This window comes from Aulostomus chinensis, chromosome 20, assembly GCF_037954235.1.
Source record: "Aulostomus chinensis isolate RoL2024-O1b breed Wild chromosome 20, RoL_Achi_v1.0, whole genome shotgun sequence".
Taxonomy (NCBI): domain Eukaryota; kingdom Metazoa; phylum Chordata; class Actinopteri; order Syngnathiformes; family Aulostomidae; genus Aulostomus; species Aulostomus chinensis.
Window position 1 is genome coordinate 22481177 of NC_141339.1, and position 16534 is coordinate 22497710.

Genomic DNA, 16534 nt, shown 5'->3' on the forward strand with positions numbered 1-16534 from the left:
TAGTTAGGATGCCACCTGGGCACCTTCCTATGGAGCTTCTCCAGTTACATCCTGCTAGGAGGCCGAGGGGCAGATGGAGCACCAGGTGGAGGGATTTATCTCCACGCTGGCCTGGGAACGTCTCGCGCCTCGGGACCCCCAGTCAGAGCTGATTGATGTTGCCAGCGAAAGAGAGGTTTGAGGGGGATCCCTGCTGGAGCTGCTACCTCCATTAACTGATTTAGGATATTTTGTTGAAGGAGGATGGATGGATGGATGGATGGATGGATGGCACCTTCATTTTGGGTCCTGGTTGCAAACGCATCCTTTTTAACACAGTATCATCCGCAATGCAACAGGGCTCTCAGTTTTCTTTGTATCTATTGCCTGAAGGGATATGGCTGCATGTTCGAGGAAAAGTGCTTTATTGATCCCAGAGGGGGAAAATGCATCAGTGTGGCAGCTACTAAACACAAGGACACCGCACTGATGAATAAACAATGTGTCAAACTTGAAAAACAAGAATTTAAAAGCATTTGTAAAGTGTAAAAATGGGCCAAGAAAGGAGTTGTTTAAGGTTTTATTGTGTTAGTGCATCACACACTTTGTCCTCTAAATACACCATTTAGTTCGCACACTCACATTATATAACTACACGTGAGGCAACATGGGGAAGTGAACCTGCGGCCCCCGCGCTGGTAGAAATAGATCGCTTCTCTACCGGCACGCCCAGTCACTTGTTTCTTGTAATATTGTCTCCCCACCAAATTTAATCAAATTCCATTCTTATATTTTTGAGATATCCTGCTTGAAAAACAGACTCATGCAGATGAACTCACGACCTCCTCGGCAGAAAAACCTCGAGTATGCAGCACTTCCATTTGAGCCACGGCTTCTTTAAACAAGTGAAAGCAAGCAGAAGGAGTTACCAGAACTGGTCTTATGTTGGCAGAAACACTATGTTCATGCAGGACGTCATCTTTGTCTCTGTTGAAAAAATAGTTTTAGGTCCCCTGACGACGACAACAACAACAACCACACAGTGGCAAAATTACAGCTAGAAAATAAATGGAAACTCAACACCCACCGAGATGACTCAGTTTGATATCACACAAGCTCAGGGATGGGGGTGTGGAATGTAGTCCGATGGCAGCTGGCAGGAAAGACCTCCCGCTACACTCGCTGTTACAGTAGGGGAAGAGAAAGCCTCCGCTGCGTCCTGCTGCTGTGAGAACATGTTTCCTGCTTGTTGGACAAGGTGGTTCAGTCCAGCTACAGCTTAGATCAAGAGGCAAAGACTTCCAAACTTCCCAGGAAGTAGACAGAACTCCCTTCATGCACTGGATAACACACACACACACACACACACACACTGGCTCAAGAAGTAGCTTACATTTATGCTATATGATACTCAACCGGCACGGATCTCTGTTTATCAGTGTAAATGTTTCTGCAGATGTTTGTACTTTTCTCAAAAGGATTATTTTCTCTGAGCCAAAAATCTCCTCCTCCAACTTCTGTCTTTTGTAGTTTTTTTTTTTTTTTTTTTAGGCTCTAGACTGATTTAAATAACATTTATTCTGAAAACAGATTTTTCTGGCTGTTGACAGTATTTTCAGACTTTTCAGGTGATTAATCTCCTCCGTCAAAAACCTTCGACTCCAACCTGAAACCAGACTTCGACTCACCTGATGGTTCACACTTTGTCTACAGGAAATGGATGCAGATTTACACACGTATAATTAGGCAGTTGTCATCTTTCTATCCATGTAATACTCAAAAAAACCAACTCGTATAATTCCCCCCTTTCAGTTCTTTCGTGTGATACTAGAGTCGAACCTCATGAGCTGGTTTGAACAGCTCAATCCCGTTTGTGTTGTTTTCATGATCATTCCTTCGACTGCATTGCCAAATCCAATCAGCAGCACGACTGTAAAAACAAATGAGCGCTCAACATTCCTGAAGTGTATCCCTCTCAAAAAGAAGAAGCCACAAATTTCCATCCCCCTTGATCTTCACAAGCTAACGAAAGCCAAAATACCTCAGCCCCTTTCCTTTGTTGCTAAAAGCCTCTTAGTTGTCATGGCAACCTGGCAACCCCCTTATTCCCTTGTCAGAGTTGTTTGGATGCCTTTATTCTTCCCTCTCAGTTTTATACACGTTAAGTGTGTGTGCTGGTGCGGAACCTGATGGGATTGGTCCGTGACACGGTAAAGAGTGATGTCAGGGTCTTGCTGCGCCTTGCTTGCAGTGTTTGGGTCCTGATGAACCTTCTAATTGATCTTTCTAGATGTTGAGCCTGCGGGCTCATCGCAGTACTACCTGCACGTGTGCGACTAATTAATTTAAGCTCTTGTTCTCTCTTGTGTCACTGAAGCTACCAGAATTGTCTCTGCAGACCCTGCAGAGTGGTGTGATGTTGGAATGTGCAGGTGTGTTGCATTTCCATAAACCTATTAAAAGATATGTTATTCTCACCTCCAGAGATTAGAACATGATTGATTGATAACATGTCAAAGGGGACCCTTCATGCTTTCCCACATTTTCTGTGATACTGCATGTTGCGATGGCCGATACTCATATTGAACGGCCAAAATGTCAAACTAGAAAGCATTCAGAGAGCGTACCTCCGCCAAGTCTGAACTTTCATGCTCGAGCCCTAATTAAAGTCACGAGGGCTGCAGGGATGAGCCGAGCCTCACACCATCACACGTCTTGGATTGTGTGTCTGTGGGAGAGGGAGGTGAAACCTGATAATATTTCGGTTTTGCATGAAGGAGCAGACCGAAGAGTGCAAATGTCCCTCCTGTGTCCACTAGGTGGCACAAGAGAACACATTCTTTCTTGAAGTCTGGCAAAGCTCTTAAAAATTAGCCGCCTCACCACGGTAACACCCAGTCTTCACCGTAACCCATCACCAAGTTCTGAAGGTGTTTGTGGGTCAGGGTTAGGGTTCCACAATCTACTGGACCCTTCCTTGGCCTGCTCTACACCAAGATTAGTGAAAATCTGTACCACACCTTTTGAGTAATAGAGAAACAGAAAAAAACACCATCAGAAGCTCTACCCTCATTTCACTATCTTCTGAACCAGTAAACCAAAACCAAAAGAAATTGCTGATTAATTGATAATGACAATGGCTGTTATGACATTACAATTAAACTCCCGCGGGTTGCAAAGAGACCACTGATGTTGATAGTCAATGATTTGCATTTTCCCAAAAGCTATATTTTGAATCCCTGATTGGGGGAAGTCTTCACTCCACTTAATGAAAGAGGCTTATCACACAGACAAAAATAGGAGCAGGCGTACTTCTCCATTTATTTGTTTCAGACAGAGAAAGACCTGACAGGCGAGAGGCCTCTTGAAGCGCTGCTGTCAAAAAGAGTGGAGTTGTCAAATGGGAGTTCAAGCTGCTGCCCAGAAAACAAGAGATGAGGACCAAAGCAGCAGAAATACACACATGAAACAATATGCAGAGGCTGGCACCACGTCTTGTTAGTAGTCAGTGTCACCCTTCCTCCGACTGATAGCACAGAAATTGACAAGCCAGAGAATTGCAAACAGTCTTTTAAAAATGTTCCAAAAAACAAAAACCCTGGTTCATGTTGTCGTACATTTTTGAGGCTGTATGCTTGAGATCTAGAGGCGATGTAATTAAGGTGATAATAGAGAAGGAAACTCACACAAACATAAATCACATTGAAGCTGTTCTTCAAATGTTGTCGCAGCTGCTACAAGAAAAACAGATTATACTTCCAACAGCTCACACCCCAGCGCTTACATGACCTCAAACACCACCCCATCGAAAACAGATGCCCAACACATCTCGGTTATTTACGAGGACCAAACAGAGGCTGCCCAATCATTTTGTTCTGCTTTGCCTGTATCTGACAATTCATCTCTTATGACCGATGCTGCGTCTTGGTCCCACCAGTTCAGGATCTGTTTGAGAAGCACGAAAGTGAAGCCTGATGTAAAAGAAGTTGCGGTGCCAATGGACGGAGATGGCTGGGAAGAGTTTTACTGATGGTTATGACAGTCCAGGTAAAGTGGCACGATTGCGCGTTGGCCACTGTGTAGGCAGAAGGAGAAGGCGATGTCAACTATCCATTCAGAGCGCTGCAGGCATGACGTATCATTGTAGGCCAACCCAGGAGTTAGCATGGAGTATCGAAAGGAAATCAGCTTTGGGGCATGGAATTGTTTTGGAGACTTGCATATTGTGCTGGGAAATCTAATGCTGGAAGGCTAACGTTGTGCTACGAGCGAGCTACAATATGGACCTGTGACTTCAACGCCAACATTTGTACCTTCAAACTTTTTCTGTTTTCTTTTAATGTCCACTTTTACCTGTGTAGTTGTGTTTGGCCACTTGTTACCAATCATCCTTTTTTCTTTTTTTTTGGGATGCATCTCAGAATTATCAAGGGCAGTATTTATTGACATATTTTATGCTGTTGAATAAAACATGAAATATCTTTAGCTTGTGTGTGCCACAGAGCTCATTTCAGGTATTCAACTGGAAACTCACTGACTTGTAAACAAGGGAGCTGGACATTTAACCGTTGTTCAGCGATCAACTTATTTCGGGGTTTATGACTTATTCCTGCGCCGCCAGTAGTCCTGGTGTGATGTTCGTTTACGCTCCCTTGTGTTTAGTGCAGTCACGTTCATTTTTCTACAGATTGATCACAACACTGCTTTATTAACCTGCGGTGAGGTACTGAATTTGTCTGCGTGGAATTTGTGCACGGAGCACTGCAGAGATCGCTGCGTCAGTACCAATAGCCTGTTAGCTAACTCGTACGCTGTTAGCATATTTCTGCTAGCGTCTGTCCAAAATCCATAACAAAATTTCATTTTTTTTCAACACACTTGACCAAACTATATACTGGACTAAGAATAGATGGAAGGTGGAGCTTCACGCGCACGTTTGAGTTCCACACGTGGCTTAGTCAACGGCCAGTCAACGGCCAGCTGACTTGCAAACGTCCACCCGAGCCTGAACTCCAAACCGGCTGTAACACCGGAGCTGAAACATTTTCGATGACTTTTTTTTTTTTTTTTTTTTTTTTAAGTTGCATTTATCGGGCCTAACAAAACACAAATCCCTCTCCGAGTCGTGGTTATCATCGCCTCTGCAGGGTCTCCAAATACTGAATGGCTGAGCCTGGCATCATGACGAGCAACTGAAAATGAACCATGAAGCTTTTCCTCGGGCTTCCTACTGAACAAAGCTTACAATTGGCTATGGCAAGCTGGCGGAGAAAAATTCTGTTGACTGATCCAGTTCTTGCAGACATTCCCGACTCGGGGAAACGAAAGTCCAAATGGCTTTTTGTTTCCTTTTTTGTCTGCGTGACTGAACCCTGCCTACCACTGGTACTCCACAACTGTAGTGCTTGGTGGAGTTCTGTGACTATAATATCTGGCAGTGCCAGCCGTCTGTGAAGTACTGTGATGTCTTCATTTTTGTTTGTTTGTGTGTGTGTGTGTGTGTGTGTGTTGCTGCAGACTGCTCAGTGTGCTCTGCTGTAATCTGGACTCCTTCCTGCTGTTGGAAAGTCAGTACAACATCTGCTCCATGTTGCTGCAAAGTCAGAGGGAGAACGTCACTGACCAGGACCCCAGCGAGGGGTAAGAATTCATTTACACCCCACATTGCTTTTTTTTTTTTGCTGTAAAAAGTAAAATTTGCCCCCTAATTTGAAAAAGCTAGCATTTCATATTCCACACTCCACACGGATGCCATTGCAGCATGTTATTGTACTGTAAGAGTCAAGGGAATGCTAACTTCCTTAGCATGATCCAGAGGGTGGAACTATCCAGGAGTGAATACCACTTGAACCCACTGTAGAAGCCGGGTGTTAGCCAGTGTTAGCAGGGTTTCTAGTCGGTGGCAACGGGGCTCAAGAGGCTTCAACTAATAGCTTCCAAGTTGTTACGTGATATTGAATAATTCAGTGTATCAGCTGCCCTCTAAAGGTCCATTAAAAACACTCCTGTTCTTTGACAGTTTCCGTAAAGCTTTTCTAGACGGCTGAGTCAAAGTATGTTTTCTAGAAAGTTAAGCTTAGTTCAGCCGGAGCTGAAATTCAATTGAAGAAAACCGCTTCATGCTTGTAGGCATTTCATTAGTTTCCACTGTACATACAACTCTCACTGTCACTCTCTCCCACACACAGCTTCTTCGTCCTCTCTGCATCATTGTGATATGTCAGAAACATTCTCACATTTAATCATTGTTCAGGATGAGAAACTGTTCTCTTGCCTCGTCACAAATAGAATGAAATAAAGCAGAGAGAAAGTAAAAAGCCCCTCTGTGAATGTGTTCCGTAGACCTTCTGTGTGGCTAATGGCTGTGGGAGCCGCTGCTGTTGCTTATGAACATAAATGGCCTTGAAATGCCAACTCGCTGCTCGTGTCTGAGTGTTGGCTCAGTTGTGAACATGATGACTTGTTGATTTATTTGCCCATCTGCCTCTCCTACCCTCTCACTCCCCATGCCCCATTATCATTGCAGACATCATCATCTTCTCTTTCCGTTCGCATCCTCCTCCTCCTCCTCCTCCTCCTTTCTATTCTCTTCAAAACTAATTTTGTCATTTGACTTTGATTTCCCTGTCCTTGCCTCGTCATTTCTTTTCCCCACCGGTTTCTCTGCTCTGACCTTTTGAATATCAATTTCCGTTCACGACAAAAAGGAGCTAATGATGCTACTTTTTTCGTCAACCAAGACAATAACCTCCATTTACCATCAATTTAAAAATCAAATGGTATTTTTTTCATCATCAGCCAGGGATGTTCAACAGCTTTCCACTGAGAAGTGGGATTCAACCACCACGTCTTTCTCGTGCATGGGTTTACTTCATGATTTACTTTCCTAACTTGTGGTCCACCTACCGCCATTTGCACAACTTAATTTGTTTTTGTTTGTTTTTTTTCAAGCACTTTTGCTTTTTTTTTTAACTGTCTCAGGAAGTTCATCATCGACAGTCTGTCTGTGGAGAGGAATCACGTTCTGGTTCGCGTAAGTGTGATCGGAGGACCGTCCGAGAGGACACTTCCACCTCGGGCCTTACAAGAGGTCAGCTCAGATGAATGCTTCATGTAATAAGTTAAAACATATATGTGTGGGTTGTTTTTTTTTTTTTTTAAGTTGTCTTTTTTTTTTAACAGACTTTAATGTACTTGTATCGTACACCCACAGAAAGAGCTGCTCTGAGTTTGGGGTTCGAACTCTTGATGAAATGCTGGTTTCTTGCTTCATTTCTGGAAAAGAAACCTGTTGCATTCTTAAAAACATCACAGTTCCCAAACACGTCGCTGTTTACTGGATTAGCTTTGTTTTTTTGTCCCATTTGGGGGGAAAAAAAACAACAACAACTCACCATCATAAACGCTGCATATTGTGACTAAATGCTGTATTTCTTTTTTATTTCTGTGTCTTTTTCCTGAAGTGATAGGTAATGGCAGTGTAATCACAGGATATTTCTCAAAGTCTTGATCCAATCGTCAGGCAGAATTGATGGTACTTTCAATTTCACTACCGATGACAGGATCGCCTCTCATTATCAGTGGGGCCGCAGCCTCGTTGACTCAACACGTTGTGATCTGGAAATCAATTATTCAGGTGCTGTTTACCCTGCATGCAAAACTCACTCAGGCTGAGGTCAAGAGAGGATTTGAGGGAGTTTTTAAGGGGAGAGTGTAAGATTTTCCCGATCCACAGATCTCGTCTTCACCTCACCTGAAGAAAACTGCAACCACAAGGCTTTTGAACGACTTCAGATTTTTATGTGTGAAGTTTATAAAACAAATGGAAGATTCATCCGTTGCTGGTGAGGCTTGAAGTATCACCGTTTAAAAGCAACCGCTTTTCTCAAGTGTCTGTCGTCGTGATCGTCTGTTCAAGGCCGTGACGGCTTCTTCTCAGGAGACTGTAACTTGCTTTTATGGTCATGTTCCGCTCGCGCTGTCATTTTATGTAGTCTACTGCTTTACAGGACGTTTACTAGATGATATACGGGAATGACTGAGTCAAGCTGCACACAAAATGATTATTTTGTACAGCGATTCCCAAAGCTGAAGGAGGATTGCCAGTATAATTCAGTAACTGATGAGCTTGTGGTGCTCTGTGCTTCCTTTTCAAGTGCTGGGCTCATTCTGCAGGGTAATCAGCTGATTTAGGATCTGATTCGGCTTTCCCAACAATCGTGGGAACATTCCTAACTTTAATCTTTAACCTCTTAATCGACTAAAAGACCACCGGGGCTGCTCTGAACATTCCGAACGTGTGGTTGCTGGGATTTAGATGATGATGTCAGGATGTTATGAGGTGGAACCACAACAGCCAATGAGAAAACAGTCCTGGAGCAGCTGGGAGTGTCGCCAAGCAACAGTAATCATTATAGCCCTTAAGGCTAGCATTAGCTAGTGTACAGAACTGTCCTTGACAGTGACGCACGGTTTGAATCTCATCCTCAGTTCTTATCAAAGAACCCACGTTGAATGTGTTTCCTTGAGCGTTGGTCGTCTCTCATCTCTTGTCCGCTGAATCAGAAACCGAAAAGGAGAAAACAAACAAATGAAATAGTGATCCATTTCTAAGTGCAACGTTTTATGTCAGCAACCTGTTGCTTCCTTATTAAATCACGCGACAGAGATGATGTGATGCGGAGCAGCGCTCCCTCTGGCACGATAATCCTAGTAAGATCCTTTTGTGTGTGATGTTCCGTTATGTTTGAATCTTGTAGTGAGCGTGTTTGACATTAGAGGGAAGAACATCTTTGAAGCGTCTGCTTTAGAGCGTGATGCAACCAGATTCAACAATCGGTCAGGATTGTAAAACTCCTGTAGCGAGTGCCCGGCTTAACGTGTTCTACAAGTAGCGCGTCAGTTTCGGAGCGGCACACACCATCAGGGATCATCACCATTAGCAGGCGCAGACAAATGGATAAAGACGCCTGCTTTTTAAACTCTGTCAGGATCTACAGCACATTATTTTGGCAAGGCACACTGAGCCATCACTCCAAATGTCTGGCTCCTGGGACTGAGCTTATACAACCGTTACCAATTGGCACAGAGGAAGAAAACTGGGGTTTCCTTGTCGAGTCACTATTCCAGAAAATGATGCTGCTATCAGAGCTGCAGCGGAGCCTCCAAATGATGACAGAAGACATCGCGGGTGGGGCGAGAAATTTAACTATGACTGTTTCTAGTGAGCGACAGCTGTTTTGGCCTTTGAGGGTCACACTCTATCACATAAGTCCTGCAAATCAGAGCGCATACACACATCCACAGCAACGACCCAGCCAAAGCAGCGTAAATCAAATAAAGTATAAATCATGAATGCTTGAAAAGGACTTGCACTTTTGGCCTGTGCTGCAGCAGATCACACAAATTGGCTGTTTCATCACGTATGTGGAGAACGTTCCCAGAAGTAGATGAATCGTACATTGATGTGGTTATGTAAGGTCAAAATAATCTTTATCCGCTGGTTCCAGGGAGACAATCCTTACTCCTGGCCCATGTTTTCATTCTACCCTCCACCTCCCTGCTACACCCTGGTCCCACCAAAGGTCCCCACTGGCGCGCAGGGTAAGACCAACGCTGATGACTCTACCCGTGCTAGCTTGTGCAGTACATGAGATACTTCACCTGTACTTCTTCTCTCCGTGCAGATCCTGAGCTCAGTGCATTTCTGGCGTCACCTAAAGCCACAAAGAATGAGGAGAGCTGGATGGAAACCTGCAGGAGGCTGTACCGCAAATATATGACCACCAAACCCAGTGTCCTGTCTGGAAAGGGTAAGAGAATGTCTTAAGTGAAGTCATCATAATGGCGGTCAAAGTTGTCTGTCCCATTCATGTCAGTGTGATGTCTCAGGAATGCCTTGAAGGGTTTCAACAAATTTGGCATGAATGTCCACTGGGACTCCAGAATGAACTGAACCTATTTTTAATGGTCAAAGGTGGCTGTGTCAGGTACACCTCACCAAGGCACATCGCCCTCACGCCATGTTTCTACCTGCTACTGAAGCTAATTTCCAGAAATTCCATCAGTTCCAAATGGGCTAAAATATCAACAACAAAAAAAACATTCATCAACCCACACAAGCACCAACCTTTGGGATCAAACAGGGGCAAAACGCTCAGTCAAAGCATTCATGACCAGATTTACTTTCCTCCAAAGTTACTTTAAAAGCATCCGTTTCTCTTTGTAGCCTTTTTACAACGCGGGTTTAATATTAGCTCCTTCCAGATGTTTGGCAGTAAAATGTGTTGGAAAAGTAATTCCATGCGATTCATGTCTTCTCCGTGCCGCAAAACCCACACAGGCACTCCACCTCGGTAAGATTGCACAGATCTGATGGCCATGGACCTTTTAAGAGCTCCTCATTTCCATTGACAGCCACTCTGAAATGTCAGAGACGCCTCCTTTTCTTACGTAGGAGTAAAAAGCTGTGATTCACGGAGGATGAAAATACATCAGAATGAAGGAGGCATAACAATCCTGCCATTAATGCATGTGCTGTGCAATGATTGCCTCCTTTCATCAGCACACTGTTGAACTGGAGAGGCTGCCTCTCATTTCAGGCTTTTCACTGGAAGACCACGATCAAGATGTATTATCTTTTTAACTTCCTGCCATTACAGAAGGGCTTTTATTTGCCACATCATTAACCAGGCAAAACCTGCCGTTCCACTTTTTAAGAAACGTTAAATGAAGAAAAATTATAGCACTTACATGCCCACTTCTACATTAATCTACTTCCTTGGCAATTTATTTAACATTTGCTTGTTTGTATTTCTGGGGATAAAGACTGTGATAATTGCTTGTGTCCTCGTCAGTCTTCTTTCAGCTGTGAGAGGAAAAGGATGAGCTCTGGTGTCCCTTCATGAAAACGCCGATGATTGGAACCGTTTCTGTGTCGAGTGCCTCGCCGTCGTCTCAGCAGAGTCACTCTTTACGACCAGCTGAGGGTTAAAGCACAGGAAAATGATCAATAACATGAAAGATATAGTTTGAAAAAGTATTCAGTCTCAAACTGGTGGCCTATAGAGACTTTAGAAAGCTGTGGCTGGGAGTAAACTCATGATACAGCGCCAACAATAGCATCAAAGTACAGTGTTTCTGCTGTAATCGGCATGTTTATAGACCGTTTCCAGTCCAGGTTAATAGAGCAACGTTTGCAAAGTAGCACACTGTTACCGAACACGCTCGATGTGGCTCCGGTGTTACTGTGAGGCCAATCCTCACTGATGCACTGGCTGCATCTGCATTGACAGCAGGGTGAAGGAGGAGGCTCATATATGTTCCTGGAGTGAAAACGCCCTGCGTATCTCGTGCCCCTGGGCCACGGTTCTGTCAGGAAGTGGTGGTGCTCTGTATGCCTGCCCGCACTGCCTTTACGAGCAGCCTCATCTCTCACTATTTATCTCATATTTCCACAATTAGATCTGGAGTGTGGGTGTTGTTGTTTCGTTTTCCCCCCCCCCCCTTTTTGCACGGCTGTGTAATATGACACTAAAAGCAATGGCGTCAGGGTGAAGTGAGGGACGGTCTGGGCCAGTGAAGCCGTGAATTGATACGATCAGATGCGTATTTTCAAAGCCAACTTTGTGTTACATGTTTTTCCTACTGAGCATTGATATTGGTCATGAGATGCATCCAGAGATGTAAAGCCTTCTTATTTTTTACGCTGTCTATATGCATTTATCATATTCAGGGCTGATGGCTACAATAAACATGCATAATGTATGGCTTACAGGATTCTTTTCCTCCAAACCACTTACAGTGGCAGCTTAATAGCATTAACATGATGTTCTCCATGTTCCAAAAATAGTTGAAGTGAAGGAACTGGCATATTTTTAAACAGGATGTTCTTTCAACTAAACGTTTGTTGTCGGAATGCTGGCATCATTCTTGTGTGTATGTTCTTCACAGTGCTGGCTGACTTTCTGGAGAGGGTTGTGGCTCATCTATCCAGCTCTGCCACCGAGTGCTTCTTCTCTCCGGCTCAGTACAAAGGTCAGAGCAGACGAGCAATGCATTCAGTTTTCTTCTTGACAACTTAGGAAAATAACTAAAGGGCAGTCCGTGGATCAGTGAAGTCAGAATCTATACATTTGAGACATAAATCGAGCTTCCCTTCTGTCCTTGGTTGCTCCTGTCACCCACTCTTTGGGTTTTAACCTTCACACGGTTGATGCTGCACTCTGATGGTGGGATCTTTGTTCATCTCTCTCTATTTGCATGCAGTTTTGTTTGCTGAGTGTATTAAAGCTTTGATCCTGAGGACTTACTGCTGGGCGCAGCGGTGGAGCGTCCAGTGGCCACTGTAGCCTTTTCTGGCCAAGTCCAATGAAATGAACACATTCAGATATGATAGGTTTGAAGTTCTGCTGTGGTGTGAGTCAGGTTTTATTCTTCCTTTTTGAAGTGTCCTTGATCATGATACTGAACACCTCCTTGGTCCCGGAGAGCAAGTTTGCAATGAAGCCTGTCGTCGACTCGTTTACCAAACACTGTACAGCAGCGATGGAGGTGAGGCTGACCTGAGCTCCGGCCTTCATCATCAGATCTGAGCACATTAGTGCCCGAGTCGGGCTGCAACTAACGGTTATTCTGATTATCGTTTGGATGTTCCATTATTTTCTCCAGTAATTGATAAATTCTTCAGCCCAAGGAAAGCCGATGACAGTTCAACAGTGGACGTGCTCAAATTACTTTTTTCTGAGCGGCAGATTAAACCCCAGAGATATTTAGGCAAGAAAAAAAATGACAGATTTGAAAAAACCCAAAACCTTATGAAACAATACTGCTTTCCCAAAGTTCTCCATTACTTTAACCCTCCATATGCCAAGCTGTTTTGAAATTGCCACGTCCTTAGTGAGTCGAAAAACCTCCAGACTCTGGAATTAGTCACATGCAGGACAAGCAGCGCGAGGGCGTTTTGAGGTTCAATTTTGTGTTTTTATGTCTGAAAGTGTGTCCTCTTTCACTGTGATTGTTACCACAACACCCTCTCCTGGGAGTAGATCATGAATGAATTTTCATTTTTGGGAGAACTATCCCTGCAAGACACAGCACACCCATGGAGTACAGCGACTCTACCTCCTGGCAGGCCTCCGGAGAGGCTTCAGAAAGGGCTTGTACGCAACACACAACAACTCTTGTGAATTCAGAGAATAAATATAGAGTTGGAAGTGAACATGATAGGCTCCCTTTAAGGTCTGCAGCTTGTGGAAAAGTGAGGCAGGGTCTTGGCAGCAGAGGAAGAGAGCTGCGGACTCTGACTGATCCTGGGCTTAGCTGACACACCCTGTGGGCTCAGCAGTGGCAGAGCATCAGGGATGGATGAGCCTCAAGAGGTGAAAAGCTCCCGTGGAAGTCTCGAGGGAAAAGAAAGGCAGGGGGAGGAATGGGGAGATATTCTTCTTCTTCGTTTGGAGAGCTATTTTTACCCCGGGTTAAAATTTGTTATGTTTCACATATCAAACACGTGTAGATTTTCAGCAGGTTGGCTTGTTTGGTAGCCAGTGGGCTAAACAACCTATCAGCCTGATGATGGCAGCGAGAGAGAGGAATGATGCTAATTAGTAAACACCCAGCGATCTTGCAAACTGTAAGTTTTCATTAGTTAATCATTATTTTTCATAAAATATAAAAAATTAAATAATAAGACAGACCAGAACTTTTATTATGTATCATTATGTTTTAAATGGGTTTGTATTGGAAGTGTCTGAGATGTAAGCCTGAACTGAATCTGCAGGATGTGCACAAGGAATGTCTTAGTGTCTGTTCAATCAGCTGGCGCTGATTAGTAATATTATTATAATTATGGCTCTGCCACAGCTTCAAGCACTGGAAGTAATGAACCCAAAATCAGAGATCAAACACAGTTTTTCTTGTAATTTTGTCAGTTTAATCAAACTTAATTTGGTAAAAACTTGCAGGAGTGGTGCAGTATTTGGCAAATTAATTAAACTACAAAATGTACTGAAGTGAAGGCGGCACGGTGGAGCAGTGGTCCTCACTGTGGCCCCCCCAGCAAGAGGGTTACTGGTTGGAGTCCCGGCTGCAGCACGGGGTCTTTCTGGGTGAGTCTCCATGTTCTCCCTGTTCCTGCTGGGTTCTCTCTGGTACTCCAGCTTCCTCCCACAGTCCAAAGACATCAAGAGGGGACCAGGTTAATCCAGACTCTAAATTGACCGTAGGTGTGGCTGGGAGAGCCAATGGTTGTCTGTCTCTATGTGTTGGCCCTGCCATGGACTGGTGACCCGTCCAGGGGGAAGGCTGCTGGGATAGGAAGTAGTCCGGAAATCGGGGAGGTTGGAAGTTCAAATGCAGCAAGACACAAAATGTCGGCATGTCACACGTGCCATAGCCGGCAACAGTAAAGGTACATTTTTCCGTCGTGTTCAGACGATTTGAAGAGAGTTTTAAAATCTTTGGGCTCAAAGCGGAATTTGATGGCATGAAGGCTAAGTACGTGAAACGATACAAACTAGCAGATCCTGAAGGGGGATGCCGATGTCATCAAGCGACAAGGCCAAACATTACAAACAAGTACTGGCAATTCAAAGCCTTCTTTGCCTTCCAAACCCTTAAGTCTTCCGTCAAAATGACACCAGAGCAAAGAGCTTCATTGTTAGGGATGAAAAAGCAGTCATGATCTTCCGGCAGAACAACTGTTAGGGCCTTTAGATGTTACAGAAAAGGTGTGTCAAGTTTTTCTCTCCGTGAAGCCATCAGGGAAAATCCAATCTTCTCTGGCTTGATTTAATGTAATCTGTCCTCGATCCATCCACTGCCGGTGGGTTGGGGTACATGTTTCCATTTAAGAGGTATGGGATGCCTCGCTAAGAGGAAGGTAGAAGACATAATTCAGTTAAGACAGGGGAGTGTTGGTCCTGGAGGGAGCCACTAGAAGGAAGGTGGAGGGTTCACTCGCATTCTGTCACAGAAAGATTTGAGAAAAGAATTCAGGTCTTTTCACTGGCATGGTGACATACGACATAACACTTCATCAGAATATTTCTCTCAGTGGAATATTGCATATAACAATATATTGCATATATATAATATACATACGCATATAACGCGTGAGTAAATTTATATTTGACTCATTCCAGGAAGGAAAAAAAAAACACCATCTGTTTATCAGGAGCCTATTTACACTAATAACTGTTGAAATTAACCTAATCTTCCTAAAATGAAGACCCTGCAGGCCATCAAGGACACGATTAGAAGAAGAGAGGTGATGGGAACTCGTGAAGTAGCGCTGACGCAACATCACTATCCAACCGCGAGGGAGTTCCATGAATTACGGCATCGTTCTTCAACATTTTTCTCGAGTTGAGTACGTTTTTAAAGACGCGAACAGCCTCCTGCCTTGCTCTTTAGAACGTTCTCATTGGATAAATTACCAGACAGGTCGACCGTCATGCCAGTATTTGGCAATATTTGAGAATGATTAATGTCTTTGGATGGGTTCACGCTTGCTGATCCATCGTAGTTGCAGTTGCAGTGGTAGTCTTGAGCAGCATTCAGCGATATTTTCTTGAGTAAATGGCACCGTACGCAGTCTTAATTATAGGCAGCTGCAGACAGAGAAGTATCAACCCTCAGCCGTTCAACAAAGAGCAGACCCCACTTTTCTAGAGGTTTCATCCTAAATCGAGGAACTCCCCGAAACCGTTTTAATTTGTCAACTCTTTCTCTTTAATACTCATTTGGCAGTGACGTCGCGGGCCCATCCAGCCAAACCTCATGGTCCAAGATGTTTTGCCCACTCATGACATTCATGGGCTTTTCAGAATATTGAGGCATTATGGAACCCTAACAATATGACACCCCTGGTGTGTGTGTGCGTGTGTGTGTGTGTGTGTGTGTGTGTGTGTACTTCTTGGGTGATCTGATCACAAGAGGACGGCTCTTTAGTGTCACTCTTGGTTTTAGGCTCCGTCTCCACGTGCGTCTGGATTGATCACTCGTCAAGCATCACTTCCCCTGGTCTGCACCCAAATAAACGCCAGCATCACTTCCATTTGCAAAGTTTTGATTTGTAGGACACAAGAATATTTTTTTTAAATGTCAGATTAAACACAGTCATGTGGTGTTCGTGTTTTTTTTTGTCCTGCAGTGATCAGCACACATTTTCTTTCAGCACTCTGATGGCTTTAATTCAACTTGAGGAAATATCGTCTTGTTTGGAGGATCGGCCTGTGTTATTATTTATTTAGGCTGGCTGGAGAGAGAGAGAATTTTTAACAGGAGAAACCACAACGATGCACACTGGGACTATTCCTTGGTGCACTCCTTGTAAACCAACCCTCCCAAGGTGTTTGATGCAGAGAGACATGAAATGATAATAATGCAGCACTGTTAGCGCACACATCTCAGTTTATTTCTGCTGAAGCAGGAGCGTCAGTGGACGAGGAGGTCTTTCTCACTCCCGTGATCGGATCGTCGGTCTGAACAGGGCCAGAGGTGATGATTCTTTTAGCAGCACACTTGAAACGGGATTAAACACCTCCGATCCCTC

General features: G+C 44.1%; 1 protein-coding gene across 6 annotated transcripts in view; it reads left to right on the forward strand.

The window, feature by feature from the left end:
- The window catches only part of tbc1d32 (TBC1 domain family, member 32), a 63973-nt gene that overhangs the window by 24464 nt on the left and 22975 nt on the right, over nt 1-16534 (forward strand). For all 6 annotated transcript variants that reach the window (XR_015110754.1, XR_015110755.1, XM_086190500.1 and 3 more), the window contains exons 24-28: nt 5497-5619; nt 6961-7069; nt 9489-9582; nt 9666-9791; nt 11932-12015. Coding sequence is in view for 4 of the 6 variants with exons in the window: in XM_086190500.1 (XP_086046626.1) it covers nt 5497-5619; nt 6961-7069; nt 9489-9582; nt 9666-9791; nt 11932-12015 (536 nt within the window). In the remaining 2 variants the exon portion in view is untranslated. The remainder of the gene's footprint in view (nt 1-5496; nt 5620-6960; nt 7070-9488; nt 9583-9665; nt 9792-11931; nt 12016-16534) is intronic.